At 46.3% G+C, this 20,795-nt stretch overlaps 1 protein-coding gene across 1 annotated transcript; it reads left to right on the top strand.

Moving 5' to 3' along the window:
- The first annotated feature begins 4,524 nt into the window (after positions 1 to 4,524).
- LOC128944563 (gamma-aminobutyric acid receptor subunit pi-like) lies at positions 4,525 to 17,352 on the top strand. Its single transcript, XM_054287876.1, is given in 9 exon segments — positions 4,525 to 4,578; positions 4,581 to 4,791; positions 7,147 to 7,214; positions 8,811 to 9,028; positions 9,886 to 9,968; positions 12,278 to 12,415; positions 13,622 to 13,774; positions 14,298 to 14,491; positions 15,413 to 17,352. Coding segments are annotated over 9 exon segments (1,434 nt in total). The 3' UTR covers positions 15,728 to 17,352.
- Positions 17,353 to 20,795: the final 3,443 nt, after the last annotated feature.

The raw sequence follows: 20,795 nt of genomic DNA, 5'->3' as shown, positions 1-20,795 counted from the left end.
CTTTTGCAAGTTTAAACACATCATCTTTCCTCAAAGAACAGCTCTAAATAATTTTATCTGCAAGCCCTAAGCAGGAATTTGTATTCATGGTAAGACACTTATTGAGTTAATTTATTTAATGCTGGGGCATAATTTCTAATAGTGGAGGAGTCCCTAGGCCCAGTGCAATTGTCTCCCTGTTAGGGCATTAATATTTAAAGGAGTTATAATATTATGTCAATTGATCTGTGTCTTTTAGGAAGTAGGTTAGCAGCTATTGATGGTCACTTGTGTGAGGGATTAGCTAAAAAAACCCTGGTACTTGGCAGAGCAATGCCTGCCCCCGGTCACATCCCAGCCCCGGCAGGGAGGGGCAGCGGGTCCGACTGGAATGTGCAGAATGCGGAGGGAAATTCGGCAGTGCACATCTGGAGGGCGGGCTCAGACAGCGGCAGGGGGAACGCTGCAGTGCCTTCGTGTGGCTGCAGTGCTGCTGCTGTCAGCATTTCCTGCAGAGCTGAGAGTGAGCCTCAAGTGATCTGAGCTGCTGGTACGTGTTCTGCAGCAGGCTTGTTCATCTTGTCAGATAGTCTTGCTGATGACACTCAAGACAAATAACTTGACCTCTGTGTACCTTAATTTATCTGTTCTTAGAAGTGGGGAACATTTATGCTATTTCTTGAGTGATTTAAAATGAGAACTGTTCTGAATTTTAAAAAATTCTTGGTTGTTTTACTACTGTATTAAATTCCATATTGCACTAAGAAACATGGTGCTGAATGGCCTTTAAAAACAAGGTAATGTGGAAACCAATCCAGATGAAATACCTTTGTGCTTATTGTAGATATTGAGTATTTATTGAGGAAAACTGAATGTTGGCATGGAAGGACGTGCAGCTGCAGTGCAGCTTTTACTGTGCTGCCTGCAAGAGCAAAATAAATGTGTTGGGTAAACGTGGGCTGTGGAGGTGCTCGGGAGGGTATGTGGCTGGTTTTCCCCCAAAACTTCCTGCAGCGAGGAATGTTTCTCTGCCCTGCAGAAACGCAGACTAATAGATGTGTAAGATGAATGATTGTGTCTGAACTGTGCTCCTCGAGGCCCCATCTCCTATTTTTTCTTTGCATGCTTTTCTGTCAGCAGATTGTCAAGCCTTCAGTTAATGCGTCACTTGCAGCTGCTTTCACCCCGCTCCCTCCCTTCAGCCCTGCCGGCTCCTTTCCCATCCAGGGCAGTGCTCAGCCAGAGCACAGACACAGTGATTCTGTCCATAGGTGCTCAGCCAGAGCACAGACACAGTGATCCTGTCCATCCTGTCCATCCTGTCCATCCTGTCCATCCTGTCCATGGCTCCTTTCCCGCTGGCAGAGCTCAGCCCGGGCAGGGATGGAGCGCTGAGCTCCCCCAGCTGGGCCTACCAGCACGGTTCCCTTTGCCATGGGCATCACAGAGGGCCAAGGAGAGTAATCCTGAATTACCAGGGGAACTGCACAGTTTATTTGACATTTACCTGTTACCTGGAAGCTTGGAAGAAAAATTCCCAAGTGTTCACTGAAGATTTTGTGGCCATGTGTTTGCTGCAGCCTCTTGGTGTATTGACTAGGCCTTTGGTCACCAAACAGTGTTTAAGGCTACATTTTTCTGTGAAAATGAAACCCTTTGCTGGACAGAGAAACATGAATACACAACCTTATTACAATTTCTTCCCACTACTGGTAATCTCTGATGAAAGCTCCTGCCCTATAACAGCAGAATTGCTGTTGTATTAACTGACACACTGAGCAGTGAAGAAATACTGTGGTTATATTCAGCTCTGGGCACTGGTGTCACCCTTCTCTTGCACAGGAGTACTTATAGATTTCCGTCTCACTGCCTCCCAATCTTTTATATTTATTGTCTTTACGGTCATCCTGTGCAAAACATGGGATATTCATTAGGGATGTTCATGAGAGGTTCCTCAGATGAAGTTCATGAAGTCTCATACTTTAACTGAAGTCTGATTTGTAAATTAAATTATTTCTACAAGTTTTTTCAACAGCCTGGACCAATCTTCCTTCTTTTCAATCAAAATTGTGGTCTAATATTGCTGTGAGTGGGTAAATTATTCTCTCTCTGGTCCTGCATCCTCACATTATACTGAGGAGCCCTTAAGAGCATCTAGAAACATCTGAGTACAATTTCAGAGAATGGGCTAGAAGAGCAAAGCCTTGTTGGAAATTCAGATGTGGGACTGGTATTAGAGCGTATTGTGTTTTGACAAAACGCCATCCTTTCTCCAGTGGGATGCCTTGCATTCATAGTACTTGAACGTTCAGGTATTTTACTGGCTCAGTGTGGGCAAAGTTGTCATTTCCTGGTGCTCAGCTTGTCCCGTGGCACAGCACCAGAGCTGTGCACCTGGCTGAGGAGGCAGAGTGTCCTCTGGGCTCTACAGGAAGGATTTAACCCAAGCAGAAAACTCGCGATGTTCGGGTTATTATGGTGCAGCCACATTGGAGGCTGAGGCTCTAAATGCCATGTGTGATGAGAGAGGTGCTAGGTCTGAAGAAAAGGAGTGTGACTGGAGCAGCACTTCCAGCAGGAAGCTGGAGATCAGAGGGGAGCAGAGCACAGCTCAGAGCTGTGGCACCTGCCCCAAGGCCAGCACAAGCCCGAGGAGTCTCGGGCCAGCAGCCAAGATTGGTTCCACTCCCAGAAAAGTCAACGAAACCCCTTTGAAGTGCAATGACCTCATGCTCTGCTGCATGCTGAGTGGCTTGCCAGCTTTGCCATTAATAGCAGGGGTTTATCCCACGAACAATCAATGGAGCACAGAGTTACAGCACTTCTGTGAGGCTGGGCAGGGGAGCCTGCGACTGAAAGAGGCTGAAACTGCCATCTGTGGGCAGGATCTCTCTTGGCTTCAGAGTCTGACTGCTCTGGGAGCTACCCACACATTCTCCTGTTTACTCAATCCGTTCCTGTGGTGCCATTCTCAACATCAGCTATTGCCTTCCCATACTGAGAGGAGAGAAGAGGAGCTAGAATTTGTCAAGGACTTCAAGACCTGAGTTGTCACCAGGGCTTTTTATGTGGTAAGTGACAGAACATGCTGAAAAATGAGACTAGTCAGGAAAAAGGGCAGGAGCCACTGCATATCAGGTATGTTAAACATCAATCTGTGATGGTTCTGACTGTGCAGCATTTCTGCTCCCTGTCTCCTTCCCTTAAAAAAATTAAAATAATTTTTCTTAAACCACAAGACTTTGTCTTTCTTTTCTTCTTTACAGACAAGCAGAACAAATATAGAAACAATCTCCAGACATGTTCTGCAGATATTTTTCCTTCTTTGGTCTGTGTCTTTTCCTTCCAACCCAAAGGTAAGTGTAGAGTTTGTTTTGTTTTAAAGGGAACATTTGAATGATGTTTCACATAAATAATGTGGGTCAAAAGGAAACTATGCTTCTAGTTATCCAGCCCACCCAAAGGTGGCAGGGTGCAGTCAGGGATGTGGTATAGGAGAGAGCAATCTTCATAGGTCCCTAAACCACATGACATCCATCAACAGTGCAGCCCCTGATTTCCTGTTCAGAACCAGCACAGGCTGTAGTTCTTTACCAGAAATGCCTCCCACAAGGTTCCCAGCTCTGTTATTACCATCCTTGGTAGTACAAGTCCCAAATTTGTTGAAGTATTTACATACATACTGTGTAACACCTTATTCTGCTGTAAGGTCCTGCTTAGTCTAAATCCTGCATCTCCAAGGCCCTATTAACCCAGCTGTGAAGGAAACAGAAGAAGACCCTTGGTGAGAGCTGTGAGTAACTCCATGGCTGCTTCCTGCCCAGAACAGGTCCTGGCACTGGGAGCAGCAAAGGCTCTGCCTCCCACCTCCTGCTGCCCAAAGCAAGAACAAACTCCCAACCTTTCACTCAGTTACACTTTTCTCAGGTGAGGCAGTGCCACCCTGCACCCTAACACTCACCTTTTACAGTCCAAACCCTATCCCTCTCACTGTCTGTGTGAGGGTACAGATCTGTCAGCCTCATAACACAGCTTCTGCCTTCAATGACCAGCCACAACAGGTAAATGTTGACATTGTAATCTAGATAGGATAGCCTCAGGATAGCCAGCAGCTGGAGCAGCACTGCCCACAGAGCTGAGGGGGTGTCTGTGAAGTGCACAGTCCTCCACCTGTCCCCTCCAGTATTATTCCTGACAGCAGCTGTAGAAGCTGACACTCACATGTTATGAGGATGAAGCTTATTTAGGGGACTAGAGATTAGAGAGGAAGAGCTGTTGGGCTGCAAGATTTGTCTCAGGTTGTCATAAATGGGAGGAAAAAAGAAAATAATATTCCTTAAATAGACTGTACAAGAAGGAGTGGGAAGGGGAGGTTGGGATTTTTTTCTCAGGCTTGTGATCTACAGATCTTGTTTGATTTTTCTGTTTGAACAGAACATTCTTAAGATACTGTGTGTGCAACCTGTAGCTATCAGCTGAGGCAATTTGCCATTTTCCCACCTCTTGAAGGTGCTAATTTTTCAGCCGGGACAGCAATGTGAGCAAATGCTTGTAATTTCAATTATCTACTTGGTTTTAATAACTATTTTATACTGTTTGATTGTTTGTTTGTTTGTTTGTTTGAGCACAAGCTGGAAGCAGCTGCAGCTGCACGCCAGATGTGCCCAGCCCGGCCTGTAACAGTTGGTGTTTGTGTCCCCAGGAGCTCTCTGGGTCATGGATCCAGCTTGCATGGCAGGGGCACCACGTCCCTCCCTGGATTTGAGAACCTCACCATGGGGTACAACAAATACCTGCGGCCCTACTTTGGTGGTATGTTGGCTCCACACAGGGGAGCATTTAAAATCGGTCTGTAATGCTCATGTGGAGGGGAGAGCAGGCTTTGACCTTGCTGCAGTTTCAAAGGTTGTGTTTCTTTTAAATTAGTTGGTGTCCCAGGCTGCCCTCCTTTCTCTGCAGCCACTGCTGTCTTGAATAGCTGGTGCAGGTATGTGTGGGGCTTGGGTTCAGGTCCAGCTGTGAGGTGAAGAACAGGGAATTTACAAACTTTAACATCTCTATGAAAGACCTGACTAAATAACTAAATTCTGCTCTAACTATAAAAGCCTTTGTTTAGAGCCTGACCCTTGTGATTTTCTGCTTTGCTTTTGGTCACGTACAGCTATTATAGCTATTTAGGTAGCTCTAGAGGAACAAAGCCATTCTTCTTGCCTTGATTATTGACTTTTGACACATGCTTTCACCTCACACTGCAACACAAATCTGTTTCAAACCCTAGTGAGACTCTGGGGAGTTGGGAGCAGGCAAGAATTTAGGAACTTATCTGAGGCTATTGAGCAATTTGGGTATCAGGTCTCCCACCTTCCAGGTTAGTGCTGTCATCACACAGAGGAACAGGTTTCTCAGAATGACATTCAGAACCTAAAAAGTATCATTGAAAGTTTTAAAAACAGCAATGACCATTTTTATTTTTTATTAATTTTTATTTTGTGCCTGAACCATTAATGAAACCTCACTTGGCAGAAAAATTTCCCATCAGCTTTCACAATGCTATGGATATTTCCCATTGTAGACTGACCTGCTGCTACTGGCAGCCCTGAGCTGCTTCCTTTCTCTGGCCATGGTAATAAGTGTCTGAGACAATACAGAATTTACCATTGTGCTCTGCCTAGAATGGCTGACCTGATGCAGGATTAGAAAAACTCCTCTAAATCCTGTGACACCAGTGAGCAGATGCTTCTCTACAACAGAGCAGAGATCCACTGCATCTGCAGCAAATGTCAAACAAATCCAGCCAGGACTCTGGTGTGACCTCCCCTGGAGCCGAGGCCTCACAGTCGTGTCCTGTGCTCAGTAAATGCAGTGGGTTTGAGTCTGAACAGACACGTGAACAACAGCTGCTTTCAGAAATACACATCTTCTGCAAACGAGATAAATTTATGAACCCGTTAAAACAAACAATCAAAGCCAAAACCACCTGGAAAGAGTTTCAGAAATGGTGTGCATTGGTGGTTCCTCGCTGTGACTCCTGTGATGAGCAGCAATTTCAGCAGTTCCAGCAGGAAAGGCCCCGCTCTGCTGTCCCGCAGGCAGAGGGGCTGTGCTGGAAACGGTCGAGCTGCGCTCGGCATCGGCGGAGCCCGGCCTGCCGTGGGGTCCCCGTGTCTCTGTGTCCCCATGTCCCTGTGTCTCCCTTTGTCCCCGTGTCCCTTTGTCCCCGTGCCCCGTATCCCCAGGTCCCCCTTCCCCCTGTGTCCCCTGTGTCCCCCTGTCCCTGTGTCCCTTTGTCCCTGTATCTCCCTGTCCCTTTGTCCCTGTATCTCCCTGTCCCCCTGTCCCCGTGTCCCTTTGTCCCTGTATCTCCCTGTCCCTTTGTCCCTGTATCTCCCTGTCCCCCTGTCCCCGTGTCCCTTTGTCCCTGTATCTCCCTGGCCCCCTGTCCCTGTGTCCCCCTGTACCCCTGTCCCCCTGTCCCCTGTCCCCCTGTCCCCCTGTCCCTGTGTCCCCCTGTCCCCCTGTCCCTGTGTCCCTTTGTCCCTGTATCTCCCTGTCCCCCTTCCCCGTGTCCCGGCCGGTGCTGCCCTCTGGCGGTGGCTCGCGGCGCTGGCGGCTCTCGGTTCGCGGCCCTGTCTCGGCGGGAGCTGGGCCGGGCCGAGGCCGCGGCTGCTCCGCGTTTCAGGAGCGCCGGTTCTCGGGAACCGGGACCTGCTCTCCTCTCGGTGCCTCCTCGCCAGGAGCCGGGGCTGCCCAGCACCCCCTGAGCTGTGGGAAGCGCTCTGTGCAGAGGTTCCTGGCCTGGCCGCTCCGTGCCCGGCGCGGGCTGGGATCAAGGGACAAAGTGGCCCTGGCTGCCTGTCCGATGGCAAATGCCACTGGAATGCTGCTGATCTAAACTCTGAGCTCTGCAGCCAGTGTTAATGGGTATTTGCCCTCTGCTACCACCCCCAAACACAGAACTCCACCTCCCTAACAGTGGCAACTGCATTTCAGATCATAGAATTTGTGAGCCTAATGCTCTGAAACTGTGTGTGACCCTCCGGGCCTCTGCAGTTTTAGTGCCAGTGAGTGAGGCTGGGACAGTGCCCACCCTGCACAGCCTCCTGAGTGGCTTCACTGTGCCCTCCACACTTCCCTTCTCTCTGCTGAAGCATTTCATTCCCTCTGCAGGAGAGCCTGTACAAATTGCAATGAGTCTGGACATTGCAAGTATTTCTAGTATATCTGAGACTGACATGGTAAGTGAAAAAACACTTTTATTTTATAAGATAAGATTGAGATATGCCTGAAAGACTTCACGTGTATTCCTGTGTGTCCAGCACAGAAATGGTCATTTTGAAACTGCTTTGCTGTTGGGGGCTCTTGACCACTTTCAGCAGTGGGATGAAAACAGAGCTCATTTATGACTGCAGACTATTGTCCTGGTTTAGGGCAAATTTGGGAGGAAACTCCCAAAAGGGTTCCTCTAGAAAGCAGATTCAAGTGGCTGCTCCCTCAACCGGTTCACGAAAATATTTCCTTGGAGAGAAATGGAAAAACCTGGTTATTTACCAAGCAAAGTATACACAAGCATTAAAAAATAATAATATTAAACAATAAAACCTCTTGTTGTTCTGAAGAGATGGCAAATTCAGAAAGTCCTTTTCATGGGCTGTAGCTTGGCTCATCAGTCTGTTATCAGTCCCTCCCATGCTGGAATGCCGTGTCCTGGATCCAGTGGGCCACAGGCATGAGCTCCTGGTGTTTTTCTGGGTTTTCAGTCTAGAGCGGGTTCAAACAGTTCCAAGAAAAAGAATGAAAAACACAGTTCAGGGAACTTCTCTGCCTCTGCTAGCTAAAAACTAACTAAAAGCAAAGGAGAGCTCTGTCCCACTGTCTGTGCTGCAGACAGCACAGTCTGTGAGAAGGAATGTGGGGGAGCAAGTGCAGTTTCTGAAAACAAACTGCACACTTCTTTTCCCCTGCTTCACTTTCAGAAGCAGTTTTAAAGGTGCAGAACTTAATATCCAGCATAAACAGAGCAGACAATTAGGAATACAAACATCTTAACATCACCCTAAGACAACTGTGTAGATGCCATAGTAATGTGAGCTTACAAGAAAAAAGAAGTGGTTCCAAAAGTCCTACTGGTCAAAAACTCAGCACCTTCTGGAAATCAGACCCCATGGAAATAGAAAAAATCAATCCTGTGTGGCATCCCTTGTGAGAAGGAAGTTGAATAGTCCAGCAGTGCCAGTGGTGTCCAGAAGGCTCAGCAAAGCATCAGCTTCAGAGCCAAGTGGTGCTGCTCGGGGGCAGGCCAGACTCAAGTTAATCCCAGTGTTCTTAGATTCAAAATTCCTATTAAAATAGAAGACACAAGTTTTCTTTTTTGACTTGTTTCGGGTGTTTTTAAGATGTCCCTGACATAACAGGTTGGATTCACTTTCCTTTTTTCCCCAAAGTGCCTTGATGACCAGATTTATAGTACGTGTGGAGTTTCCTAGCTCTAGGCAATGACTGATCTGTAATGTCAATGGCTTGTGGCGTGGCCTCAAGTGTGTGCTTCCTATCTGTTCTCTGCAAAATGGGCACAAAGGCATCAGTTATAAAAACTGCCCATTAAAAACATAAAGTACTGTAATTATAATCTTTAGTCCTCAAGTTCCACACCTTAGAGTGGAAATGTATTAGAAATATTACAGAGTGAATGAAACTGTGACAAAAGTGAAGCTTGAAGCCTGGCTGTGCTAGGTTGAATAAGGATGTGTTCTGTGCCCTGTCACACACTGGTGTGTCCAGCTGTGCTGTGCAGGTGCCTGGACACACGTGCCAGGCTCTGCTCTGTTCCGCAGGATTTCACAGCCACCATCTCCCTGCGGCAGCACTGGACGGACCCACGGCTGGTCTTCCACGGCAACAGGAGCTTCACGCTGGATGCTCGCCTGGTGGAGCTGCTCTGGGTGCCAGACACCTACATTGTGGAGTCAAAAAGGTCTTTCCTGCACGACGTCACCGTGGGCAACCGCCTCGTCAGGCTGTTCTCTAATGGCACTGTCTTGTATGCCTTAAGGTACAGAGACCTCCAGTTTTGCTGCTGCTGGCTTAGAATAGATTTCCAGAATTGCCCTGGACAGGAGCAGGTACCAGCTGTCACAGGTCATGGGTTTGGGGTCAACAAGTCAGCTGTGAGCATTCTCTGCTGATGCATTTCCCCCTGTTCTGGCTTCCAGAAATGCCAGTCAAGGATCAGGGTCTCCCATCACGGTATATGCTGTATCCTGAGGCCTGCTCAGAAAGCTCATGAGTTTAGGTGTCACTGAGGAAAAATCCAGCCAGATGGGGGCACGGGAGGAATGGAAGTAGGACATCACAAAGTTAAAGTTCAACTGATAGTGGGAAACCATTTGCTTTTCCAGTGATGACTTCTGGTTTTTTACCAAGAAGTGTATTTGTCCATGAACTGCAGGAAGGCACCCAGCACTTGAGTTAGCAATTCCTACAGTGCTCTCCTTAGCTTGCATTAACTGAGTCCCAGTTACCTCATCTGCAGAGCAAAACTCACCTCCCTCCACATCAGAGAAAGGCAGAGTACGTGTGCAGTTAGTCACTGCACCTCAAGTCACAAGTACTGACTCCTTAAGATGAGCAAATTGTAGCAATGGGGAAAAAAATGTGACTCTGCACTCTATATCCCACCAGATCAAAGCAAAATTCCTCCTTGGGCTACATTTTCATTGGGGTGGCTGCAGAGAGCGATTGTTCTTGAGGGTTCTCAGTTAATTGTTCAGGGTTCTCAGTGATTGTTCTTGAGGGTTCTCTTCATATATAGGTCCAAATAATCTAACTGACAGAGCAGAGCTTTGTGATCCAGTTTGCTGTGTAAAACATGCTTTTATTGCAATTTTCAGATTCTTTGTCTCCCTACAGAATCACTACTACTGTTGCCTGTAACATGGACCTGTCAAAATACCCTATGGACACCCAAACATGCCGGCTGCAGCTAGAAAGCTGTAAGTACAATGTTCTAGAAAACTCTAAATTTTTTTATTCATAAGTAACTACACATCTTGAATATTTGGATTAAGCACGGTGGCTCTCTGGAGTAGAGTTTTGTTCCTGCAAATTATAATGTCCAAAAGAAAACAACTTCTGTGTCATCTTTCTTCAAAAGTTTATGTTGTGATCCACAGCCCGGAAAATTCCTGTCACTGTGCAATCTATGCAAAAAAAGTGGTAATAAAGAATATTTATTAAAGTGTGGATAATTAAATCTTGCACAGAAAGGATGAAGTAATGTTGGCTGGTTTTCAAAATTCAGATTCTTTTGAACACACAGCTTCTTCCAAACTAACTTGCAAGGTAAGTGCCTGTGACAGAGTACAAGAAGGAAAAATTCTCACATCTTTAGGTAGCTAATACCTGTTGCAGCCCCGAAATCCCCACTGTAAAAGGGCATGGGGAAGGGTGGTTCTCACTAGAATTAGAGTTGAATGTGGCTCTCAAACTCCTGAGCTGAAATCAGGGCCAAACCCAGGTCTGTGATACCTGCCCCCCACTAGGGAGGGGATACAGAGGATGGGACCCTTGTCAACAGAAGAGTGTCAGACTGAGAAATCTCAAGAAGAGGAATTATCAGAGAGTTCTGCTCTCAGATTACAAGCTCACCTAAGGCAATGCTGGCTGAGAAAGACTCCAAGGCAATGTGTGCCACTGCAGGGTTGCTGTCCCAAAGCTCAGCCAGTGCAGTGCTGCTGCTCCAGACCTGTGATGAGCATGCAGCTCCTGCTGCACGACACAAAACCAAACTTCCACCATCTCAGCATGGAAAAGACCAGATTTTTAACTTCTGGGGTTGCAGCATAAAGCATCTAGGGAAGAACATATTATTTTCACATTAAAATCATATTAGTTCACCACGGTTAACTTTATTACAAGGAATAGCTGCTGAAATAATAATGATTGGCCTCTTCTGCTAAAGTGGAGCATGTTTAGTCCTGGTTTAAAACTGATTGGGTCCTACATCATGCTCAGTTGCTGTATAATTCCAATGAAATTACATACATATTGCCCACTGGAGATTTCATTAGGATAAGTGCCCAGAAATAATGCTATTTAAATATATGCCAGATGAATTAACAACAATCTATCACTTATAAAATTTTCCTGATTAACCACGATTTATAAAACCACTTAGGAACTTTGAAAAGTCACATGCTTAGGATGCTACTCAGGGATTCATGCTCTGGACACCTAATTTAGGAGTTCATCACGCCCAAGCTCTGGTAATTTGTGTCTAATAAGAAAACACAATTAGATGTAAATAGAGCTGCAACTTCATCTGATTCCTTCTACCAGGACAAATGGTTTATTATCAGAATCACAGTGTCCCTACTCATGGTCTCAAAGAAGGGCTCTTAATAAAAGAATTAAATCAGTGGAACTGATGGACTTGTTTCCTAAATTAAGTCAAATTTTTGAAGGGAATGGCAGGCTGGCAACTCAGTACAAGATTTACCCCTCAGACTGAGGTATCCCTCAGTCTAACGTGAGGTTATGTCATCCCTGGAGGTACACACTCAGATTGCATATATGGAGTCCCACTGCTTTGAGGCAGGAATTTGGTGTTACCTAAATGTTGTGTGCATTTATTTGTCCTCAGTAACTTAATGCCTATGAGGATATGAGGAATGATGTGTAGAAAAGGTTGGTTTTATGAGCAGGTTTCCTGGACAATGTGTACCCAGTCAGAGGAGCCTGGTTCATAACCACAGAGCAGTCTCAGCTGTAAGCTCCTGACTGACTGAAAATGCATTTTCTGATGTTTTGAAGCACTTGAATAGATGACTCAGTGAAATGTGCTTCTGCTCTGTGGTAAGGGGCTCAGTGAGATCTGAATTCTCTTTCTTAACCACTGTGTTTCTCCTGTTCTCCTCTCAGACACCAGAGAGAGAGTGTCTGTGTTTGAGGGTTAACCACGGCAGTACTAATGTCCCATTGTATGTAATCAAGCTGTGTATGACAGCAATGGATTATTTTTGAAAACATGAACAGCCCATGTAAACAACTGCAGCAGGCTCTGAGCAGCCTTGCACGTTGTGTGTCATTCCCAGAGGGGTGTGTTGCTGTCCACATGTGGAGCAGCAGACCAAGGGCAGTGAAGGAGGCCCAGCCGATGTCCCCGCGTGGTCAGACACAGCTCAGGGGCCTCTGTCCAGTGCGCAGTGCCAGGATCAGGGCTCTGCTCCCCACAGGAGGCAGGGCAGGGCACAGCTGGGCTCTCCTGGCCTCAGCAGTCACACAGCGTCTGTGTTCTCCTCAGGGGGCTACGATGAGAACGATGTCACCTTCACCTGGCTGAGGGGGAACAGCTCCGTGCACGGCCTGGAGAAGCTGCGGCTCTCCCAGTACACGGTGCAGCGCTACCACACCCTGGTCTCCAGGTCACAGCAGGAGACAGGTAAAGGTGGGAGAGCAAAAAGCACTGAAAGCTCTTGGGTATTCCCCCTCCCATCTCCTCTCCTTCTGTGGGCCAGGATCGTTTGACTCAGTCCTGAACCAATAAAGCCTTTAGCAGATTTTAATCTCACAAAAAGAGATGAACTGAAAGGTGGTGTCATCCTATTAGCTGCAGTCAGGATATTCTGTAAGATGGAAATCCACAGAAAGGCGGAAGTTTAAAATATACTGTATTCATTTGATGGATTTTAATTTATTTTTTTCCTTCTTCCTATTTTCCTCCACACATACCTGAAGAAACTCTATCCCTTCTATCCAGGTATGCAGTGTATAGGTACTGTGGAAAGCAATGTTTACAGTAGCTAGGAGTAAAATTAATTGTTAAAATATACATTTGTTTGTAAATTACAATTCTATCACGATGGAATAACATATTTTTGTAGATCAGAATTTGATGTCTTTTTCATTATCAGTGTAAAATACTCTTTTCTCCAATTACAGATAGTATGAAAGGGGGCAAGACTTCCTTAGAATGACACGGTTTTAAAAATAACAGTGTTTTGTTGTTTTGTTGCATACACAGCCATGAACAACATGGACTTTGTTTCTACACTTCAAAGGGGGTTGTTGTTTATAGAACAGAAATACATCCTGAAAACAGTACTGTTCCAGCCTCAGAACCCCTATGTCAGTATTTACAACAAATTGGTTTTTAAAAGATTGAGAGCTCAAAAATATACCATTATCACAAATCACTAATGAAAATGTGAGTCTGATTCTCTGTGATGATAAGGCACAGGGGTGCTTTGGGATGTGAGCCCGAGCCTGCTGACATCAAGAGACAATGTTTTGTCTGTTTTTCAGCCATCAGGTAAGGCTGAGCCTGGCAGTGCCCTTCAGAGCAGGTGTTGGGGAAGGTGCTGTGCTGGGTGTGAAAGGGCAGGTGAGATCATCAGCCCTGCTCTGCTGGGAGCTGAGGCCCTGCTGTGACATTCCTGTCATGCTCAGGGGCAGGAACCCTTGGCAAGGCATCTGCTGTTCAGATAGGGTTGTTCAGATGCCTCTTTGTCAGTGCTGTGTGTGTCCTCCCGTGTCAGGTGTGTTACCTGCATAAGCTCTGCTGAGCTCCATCAGCTGGGCTGTCCCAGTTTTACTTTGGGGGTCCTTGGGAACCTCACATTCACCAAGTCTGTTCTTTCATAAACAGGCAGTTACCCACGACTGATATTACAGTTTGAACTGAGAAGAAATGTCCTTTACTTCATATTGGAGACCTATGTGCCCTCCACTCTGCTTGTCATGTTGTCCTGGGTTTCTTTTTGGATCACACTGGACTCAGTGCCTGCAAGAACCTGCATTGGTGAGTTCTTGCCTGAAGAAGGGAGAAGGTTTAAGTAGACAGAGGAGCCTTTGAAGGCTGGGTAGATGGCACTTTTCTTGAGCTACCTGCTCAGGGATAAATGGTCTGCTAGCCTCTGCTGCTCTTTGGGGCAGAGCTGGGTTGGTGTGGAGGAGATGCTGTGGCAGGGACACGTGCCCACCTGCAGGGCTGCGTGTGGCTGAAGCTCTCAGGAGATCCATTGCAGAGTAGAGGACAGGGCACAGGTGGTGTGCTCTGGAGAAAGCAGGATGGAGGGATTTCTTTACTGAAAGCATGAAAAACAAGAGAGCCAACTGCCTGTTGGAGCCAAGCTCCCAAAGGCAGGGAGAGCCTGTGTGAAGCTAGTGAATGCTACTATTTCAGTTGCTATGATGGATGATTTGGATTTGGTAAGAAGTGATGTGCTTTAACTGGCCAGGAAAGGAGAGCAATGACATGAACAGAAGGGTAGGCCAAGACTTCTTCAAAGTGTCCACAAGAAAAGTGTCTCTCTGTTTCCAAGGAGTTACAACAGTGCTTTCTATGACAACTCTGATGATCGGCTCACGAAGTTCACTTTCAAAAACCAACTGTTTCATTAAGGCCATTGACGTTTATCTTGGCATCTGCTTCAGCTTCATCTTTGGTGCCCTTGTGGAATATGCAGTGGCTCACTACAGCTCCTCACAGAAATGTGCAGCTAAAGTACCAAAAGAGGTAAGGCCCAAGGTACCTTAATGAGGCCAGTGGTCTTGGACTGGCAACAATTAGTTCTCCATTCAGTGAACAAGACACGAGGTCTTCTTGCTATGGATACATCAGCAATGCTTCTCCTAATGGGCACTAAATCTAAACTTTTGTGTGTAACAAATACATGAATAGCACAGGAATGCTGTGTCTCTGGCAGACTTGTGAGCAGCAGCCTTAGCTGGCAGTCCTGTTGGGCTCACAGGATCACGTCCAGAAAGGCCCTTGGGCCAGGCACTGGATTGGGTCCACAGCCCTGAGCTGAGCTCAGGTGAGCAGGAAGCATCACTGCTCCTTTCAAATGCACTCAGAGAAGAGCCAGTGTAACACAACTCTTCACTCTCTATCAAATAACTCCAATAAGGGAGGTACTTCCCTCTGCCAGAGGAAAACTGAACCCTTCTTCCTCCTTTCCCAGAAGACGCTTCCAAACATCTGTCCCACAGTGTTCCGTGGGGACTGTGAGAGTGAGTTGTTCAAGGGCCCAACTTTAGTGTGAGAAATTAAATAATCAGGTATGACTGTAGTCCAGTTGTCATCAAGGGCCCAAATCCTGTTAGGAGAAAGGAGGTTTCCCACTGCAATACTGAGTTCCCGGCCATTAAGCTACTGTGTAGACAGGAAGAGATGGATATCCTGTAGGAGATGGATGTTGGATTACCCAGAGTAAAACTTGCTCAAGGATCTGAAAATATCTCTAGAAATAAATACAGTGGTGGAAACAGGCATCCCTTGGACCTCAGGCCCTCCTAGGATTAGGCAGCAGCTGAAGGTTGTGTTTGAGTATTGGGTTGACCACATATGAAGCTGTATTCTTATGTCTTTATCCTTATGGTCTTCCTCCTCTGCAGGAGAAGACGGACCTTAAAACTGTCCACTCTTGTTTCCTAGGGGCCTGCAAATGAAGTGACTGAAGAAATGGAAGAAGTTAACATCACCAACATCCTCAAAAATTCCATCACCAGCTATAAACAAAAAATCAGCTTCACAAGCATTGAGATTTCCAGTGATAATGTTAACTGCAGTGACTTGACCATGAAAAATCATGAGAAAATCAAATGTGTCTTGAGGAACAAAATGCACAGGATCATTGGTTATTTCACAATTCAGAACCCTGGCAATGTGGACCACTACTCCAGATTGCTTTTCCCTTTGTTTTTCATGGTGGTCAATGTGTTTTACTGGGCTTATTATCTATATTTTTAGTAGAAATTAGTTGCTTCATTCTCCTACTTCAGCAGGAAAGGAATCGTGCCAGTGGGCATCCGGGTACCTAACCTCAGTAAATTCAATGTGGACAAAAAGCTTCTTTGTGTTTCCTGAGGTACCCAGCAGAAGTGTGTGAGGTGTGCATGCATCAGCAGCACTGACTCTGACAGCAGCTCTTCAGCTGTGGCTGTGCTGGGCTCTTCTGCTCACAGCTGCATTTCAGACCACACCTCACCTGGCTGGAGATGGGTGTGCAGGACTGCACTGGCAGTGCAGAGCACTACAGGTGGCAGAATTATTTTGGTAGCTTGGAGCAGGTTGGAACCTTCAAGATGAGATGTCCCAGAGGATGAATAGGATCATGACTGTTTTTCTTTGTTTGCCAGAGAGAACAGAGGGACTGTGATTGCCTCCTCAATAGCTGCTCTGTTGCAGTGAGAGCCCTGAGGCAGCAGCAGGAGCTCAGTGCAGTGCAGCACAGTGGGATGCTTCTGTGCATGGTGCTGCTTTGTCCTGGGTGGTGCAGGGCCAGGATGGTGATTCAGTACTGCACAGTGGTGCCTCACTGCTTTTAGCCTGTAACCCACTGAGGTAACCCTCACTTGCTGAAGTTCTCCATCCCTGAGACAGATGGAAGGTTGTTGTTTGTTGAGCTGCACTCTTTCAGAGATTTGGGAACATGAAATAGAGGCAACAAAATAATTTTGAAACCCATCTCTTATACTCTTCCTGCTGCACTGCACATGAACAGATTCTACCACTTTCCATGTCTTCCTCACAAATTATTTTCTGTCCTGGAGAATGCTTCCTTCGGCCTTCACTGCTGCAAGCAGCTCTCACTCATTGGCAGCCACAGGCACAAGCAGCCATTTGTCATCCCCTCCTTTACATGGCTGTGCAGCTGTGGCAAGCCAGCAGTGCTGCTGGGTGTGGAACGTGCATGGGTTTGGGGCAGGCTAGTCTAAATCACCCTTTCACTCTCTCACTTTCACTTTTAGGCTGAAACACTGTTACTTTTTTGAGAAAAATCATATTCTATGCGGGCTCTGGAAACTACCTGAAGTCAGCTTTATTTATCCTGCAATCAGCAGAAGCCAAAGTTTTCTTTTAAAGATAAATGAAATGCGGCCACACAGTTACATTAAAAAACCAAATGCTATTTGGTACTGTGTAGCTTAAGAATACTGGAAGTCTTTATTTGCTGTTTGTAAAATGAACGTTTTATGGCAGACTCCCCCACCTGGCAGCCTTTTTTGGTCTGTGCTGCTTTCATCCCTGAGAGGGGGCAATGCTGCAGGTCTGTGGGCAGAGTTGGGACTGCCTGCAGTGGCTCCACTCAGCAGAGCTCTGGCTGGGGGAGGCCTCTCAGTTTGTAGCTTGTGTTAGAGCCTCAGCATGCAGTGTTTGCTTAGCTTAAGGATCTCTTCTTGGGGGTTCCTAGAGAAGGTGAACAGAGCACATGAGACTATAGATTTTTTTTACTTTAATAACTTTTTATTGAACCACTTCACCACACTGTACTTTGAGAGGTCTAACCCACATATTCATAAATCATCACTTTAACAAAGAGCAGCGCAAGAAGACAGAGGGGAACAGGCTGACAATGGCAAGTGGATAAACACAAACTCCAATAATGAAGTGTTGGCTTGTATATACTGGCATTTGAAGTCCATTCCATAAAATGTAATAAAGTGAATGTTTGTGATATGAACACAACCCCTCAGAGAGATTCTCTACCAAAAAAAAAAATCATCTCTTCTCTCTCTGTTGGTTTCTTTCTTTAAAACCCAACTAAAATGTCCTTATGTGTTTTACACTAGTCACCAAATATTGATGTTAACAAAAGGAATTTCATTGTACAAAGCCCTCCAAGATGATCAAGTCCAGCTGTTCCCCCAGCCCTGCCAAGGCCACCACTAGCCCCTGTTCCTAAGTGCCACATCCATATGGCTTTTAAATCCCTCCAGGGATGGGTACTCCACCCCTGCCCTGGGCAGTCTGTTCCAATGCCACCACCTTTCCGTGAAGAAATTTTCCATAAAATCCACCCTGAGCCTGCCCTGGCCCAGCCTGAGGCCGTTCCCTCTGCTCCTGTCCCTGTTCCTGGAGCACAGCCCGACCCCCCCGGCTGTCCCCTCCTGTCAGGAGCTGTGCAGAGCCACAAGGGCCCCCTGAGCCTCCTTTGCTCCAGGCTGAGCCCCTGCCCAGCTCCCTCAGCCCCTCCTGGGGCTCCAGCCCCTTCCCAGCCCCCTCAGCTGCTCCTCACATGGCATATGCCACAGACCCTTTCCCAGAAAGGCCTTCTCCAACCTGAACAATTCCTGATTTCAGCAGGTGGCTGCTCTCAGGGCTTGCTTTCATTTGCCACAGCTTTTGTTATGACTTTGCTGGCACCAGGGGTGAATCCTATTTCCCTCAAGAGACAGGAGTAGTTTATGCAAGATCCATGTGCAGCAGAGACAAGGTGAGAGAATGTTGCTTATATCACAGCTTGGATTCTGGTTGCTTTCCCAGAGGAAGACCAAGATAGAATATCTCTGCATTCACTGTCATGGAGAAGACTCAGTACTGCTGTGAGAGAAAGCAGAAGCATCTGAAGGAACATCCCCCAAATTTCCTCTCTGTGCCTGATTTCCTGGCTGGTTTTAGGGACAGGTAGTTTTTGCTAATGTGACTTTGCATTATAAAGTTTCCTTTGCTTTGGAAAATATTAACTTTGCTCTGTAGACAGACAGGCCCTACAGTTCCAGGGCCTGGAACTGTATAGCTGGAATATCCTAAATATTTAGTTCCCAGTAACAATAGGCTAAACTGCAGCACAACTAGAGGCAAAACCTACATTATTTGAAATTAAACTTCTCACAAATATCCAGCTATGAAGTAATATTATATCAGCTGCTCTTATATAAACTGGAAAAGGCAAACTGTCCTATCCATCAGCATTAAGTTGGCAATAAGAATTACTCTGTATTCATGGCAAATTTGGAGATCTCCCTTTCCATTAGATTTCCCAGGAAACACTGTGGTTGCCACCCTGAAGAACTTTGCTGGTAGCAGCACCAGTGCCAACTTTGAGCTTCAGCCTCCTCGTGTTCCTCCTATCTCTGCCTGTGCAGGAGAGGGATGGACGGGCGCCCACAGCAGCCAGAGATGACACTGCTGCTCAGACTGCTGCCAAAAGCCCCTTGGAACGCTGTTGAAGTCAGAACCGTGTCAGGGTTTTCTATTTTGTTTTCTTCCAGCCCCTCTCCAAATGCTCAGAGCACATTTGTTGCAGCAGGAGCCAGGCCAGTTTTCCAACATCCTACTGCATGTTGAACCCAGAAGGGACTGAGAATAGCGAGGGGCACACATGGATGTTGCTGGACACTTTCATGCCAGCCACACCCTGGTGGCAGAGGTAAGTGGATGCCACCCGGAGCCCTACCTGTATTTCCCACCCTTTGCTGCCCACTGCCTGCAGACCCCCAGTCCACTATCCCATTTCTGTCCTGCTGCTTGTAGCTGGCAGCGTGTGCAAGATTCTTTCTTGTGTTGCTCTTTTATCCTCTGGATTTGTGGGCCAAGGTCTGATGTGTTTTCCCCAAGCCCTGCTGTATCTGGTAGCACTCTCATGTCACTGGTGATGTACACAGCAAATGCCTTTGACACACAAATTGCTTCACCCTGCATAAAACTGCAGTAAAACATGCCACCTGAAAGTACTGTGGTCTGTGCAAAATAGAGGGCTAATGGAAAAGTGTCGCAGTTCAGCTGGTCTGTAACTGAACAAGATAAATCTGGCCATAACAGATCCAATTTGGCTGACCTAGCTCATTCTAGAAAAGAGGCAACAGAGACCTCACCCAGCCCTGCTCACACTTCCATGCAGATGCCCCATGGCCAGAGAGAGGTCTCATCCAATCAGCCATCCGGGCCTGCAAGATTCAAAGCCCCATGAAAAGGGCAGCCATAAGAAACTCACTGCTGTTTGCTGATCTTGATCAGTGTGTTGTGCCGTGTGTCTGTCTCCAGCCCAACACCCCATGGAGCAGAAAAGCATTCCCAAAACAAAGGCAGAAGGTGGACAAAAGTTCATGGCTTCCTCTCAACAGGAGGAGGAACGATGATGGCTTTTGCTTCTATACAGCAATATGTGGTGGAAGGGTACAGAATAGGGGTGAAGAGGAGCAGGCTAAATTTGCCAGGTTAGAAATGCGGGCAGGGCATATGTGTGAAATGTCCTCCTGGTATTTTCTGTGAAAGTCTCCTTGCTGCAACTCTCACTTCTCAAGAGGATGACTTCAGGGAAATGCTTGATTACCAGCTGCTGGTGTTTCCAGCATCACCTTTCGTTCTGGGATGGGAGGCTCAGGCGTTTCTGGATAAGGCTGCAGAGTTTTCAGAAATTTAGTCTACTTAAAGGACAGAAGAGACATTGAACAAGCTTGAAAAGAACCCTTGATATATCTGGCCCCTTGGAAAGAAAGAACTTGTAGGAAGATGAGTCAGTAGGCCTGTATTGAAACAAACCCAGCAGCTGGTACCAGCACAGTGCTATCAGGCACTTCTTTCATCTTTTTAAGGTAAAATTTGTCTGCAGTGACCAATAATGAATATGCTGAAATACATAACAGGAGAAATCTACAGTGAGCCACTGTTGGAGACAGGTGCAAGGTGAGTCATCAAAAGTCTGGTCAAAGCCTTTCATGGAAAGGTCAGCTTACAGGTAGGGGACAAACATTGATTTTGGGGTTTTTTTTAATTATATGTTAAACCCTAAAAAAATGAACCTACATTTTAAGCTACAAAGAAAATAATTAACATCTTATTCAAATATGCAAAAATTATAATTTAATTTTACAATTATAGTCTAATAGCTCCACTGTATTTTGCATATTAGGGAACAATTGCTTCCTTAAAGCTCATAGCAGAATTATTTACTTGATGCTGGAGAATAAGTTAATTATGGATCTCCTGCCTTTGATTAATGGATTTAATAATCATGTTACAGTAGGATTAACTTATAGTTCATGTGCTTACAGTACTAATGATGAGATGAAAGCAGTGTCAGCACATTGGACTG

This window comes from Melozone crissalis, unplaced genomic scaffold, assembly GCF_028551555.1.
Source record: "Melozone crissalis strain CALT ecotype California unplaced genomic scaffold, PUWL_Pcris_2 ptg000061l_1, whole genome shotgun sequence".
NCBI classification, from domain to species: Eukaryota; Metazoa; Chordata; class Aves; order Passeriformes; family Passerellidae; genus Melozone; species Melozone crissalis.
Note: the sequence above shows the minus strand (reverse complement) of the source record. Positions and strands in the feature narration are given on the sequence as shown.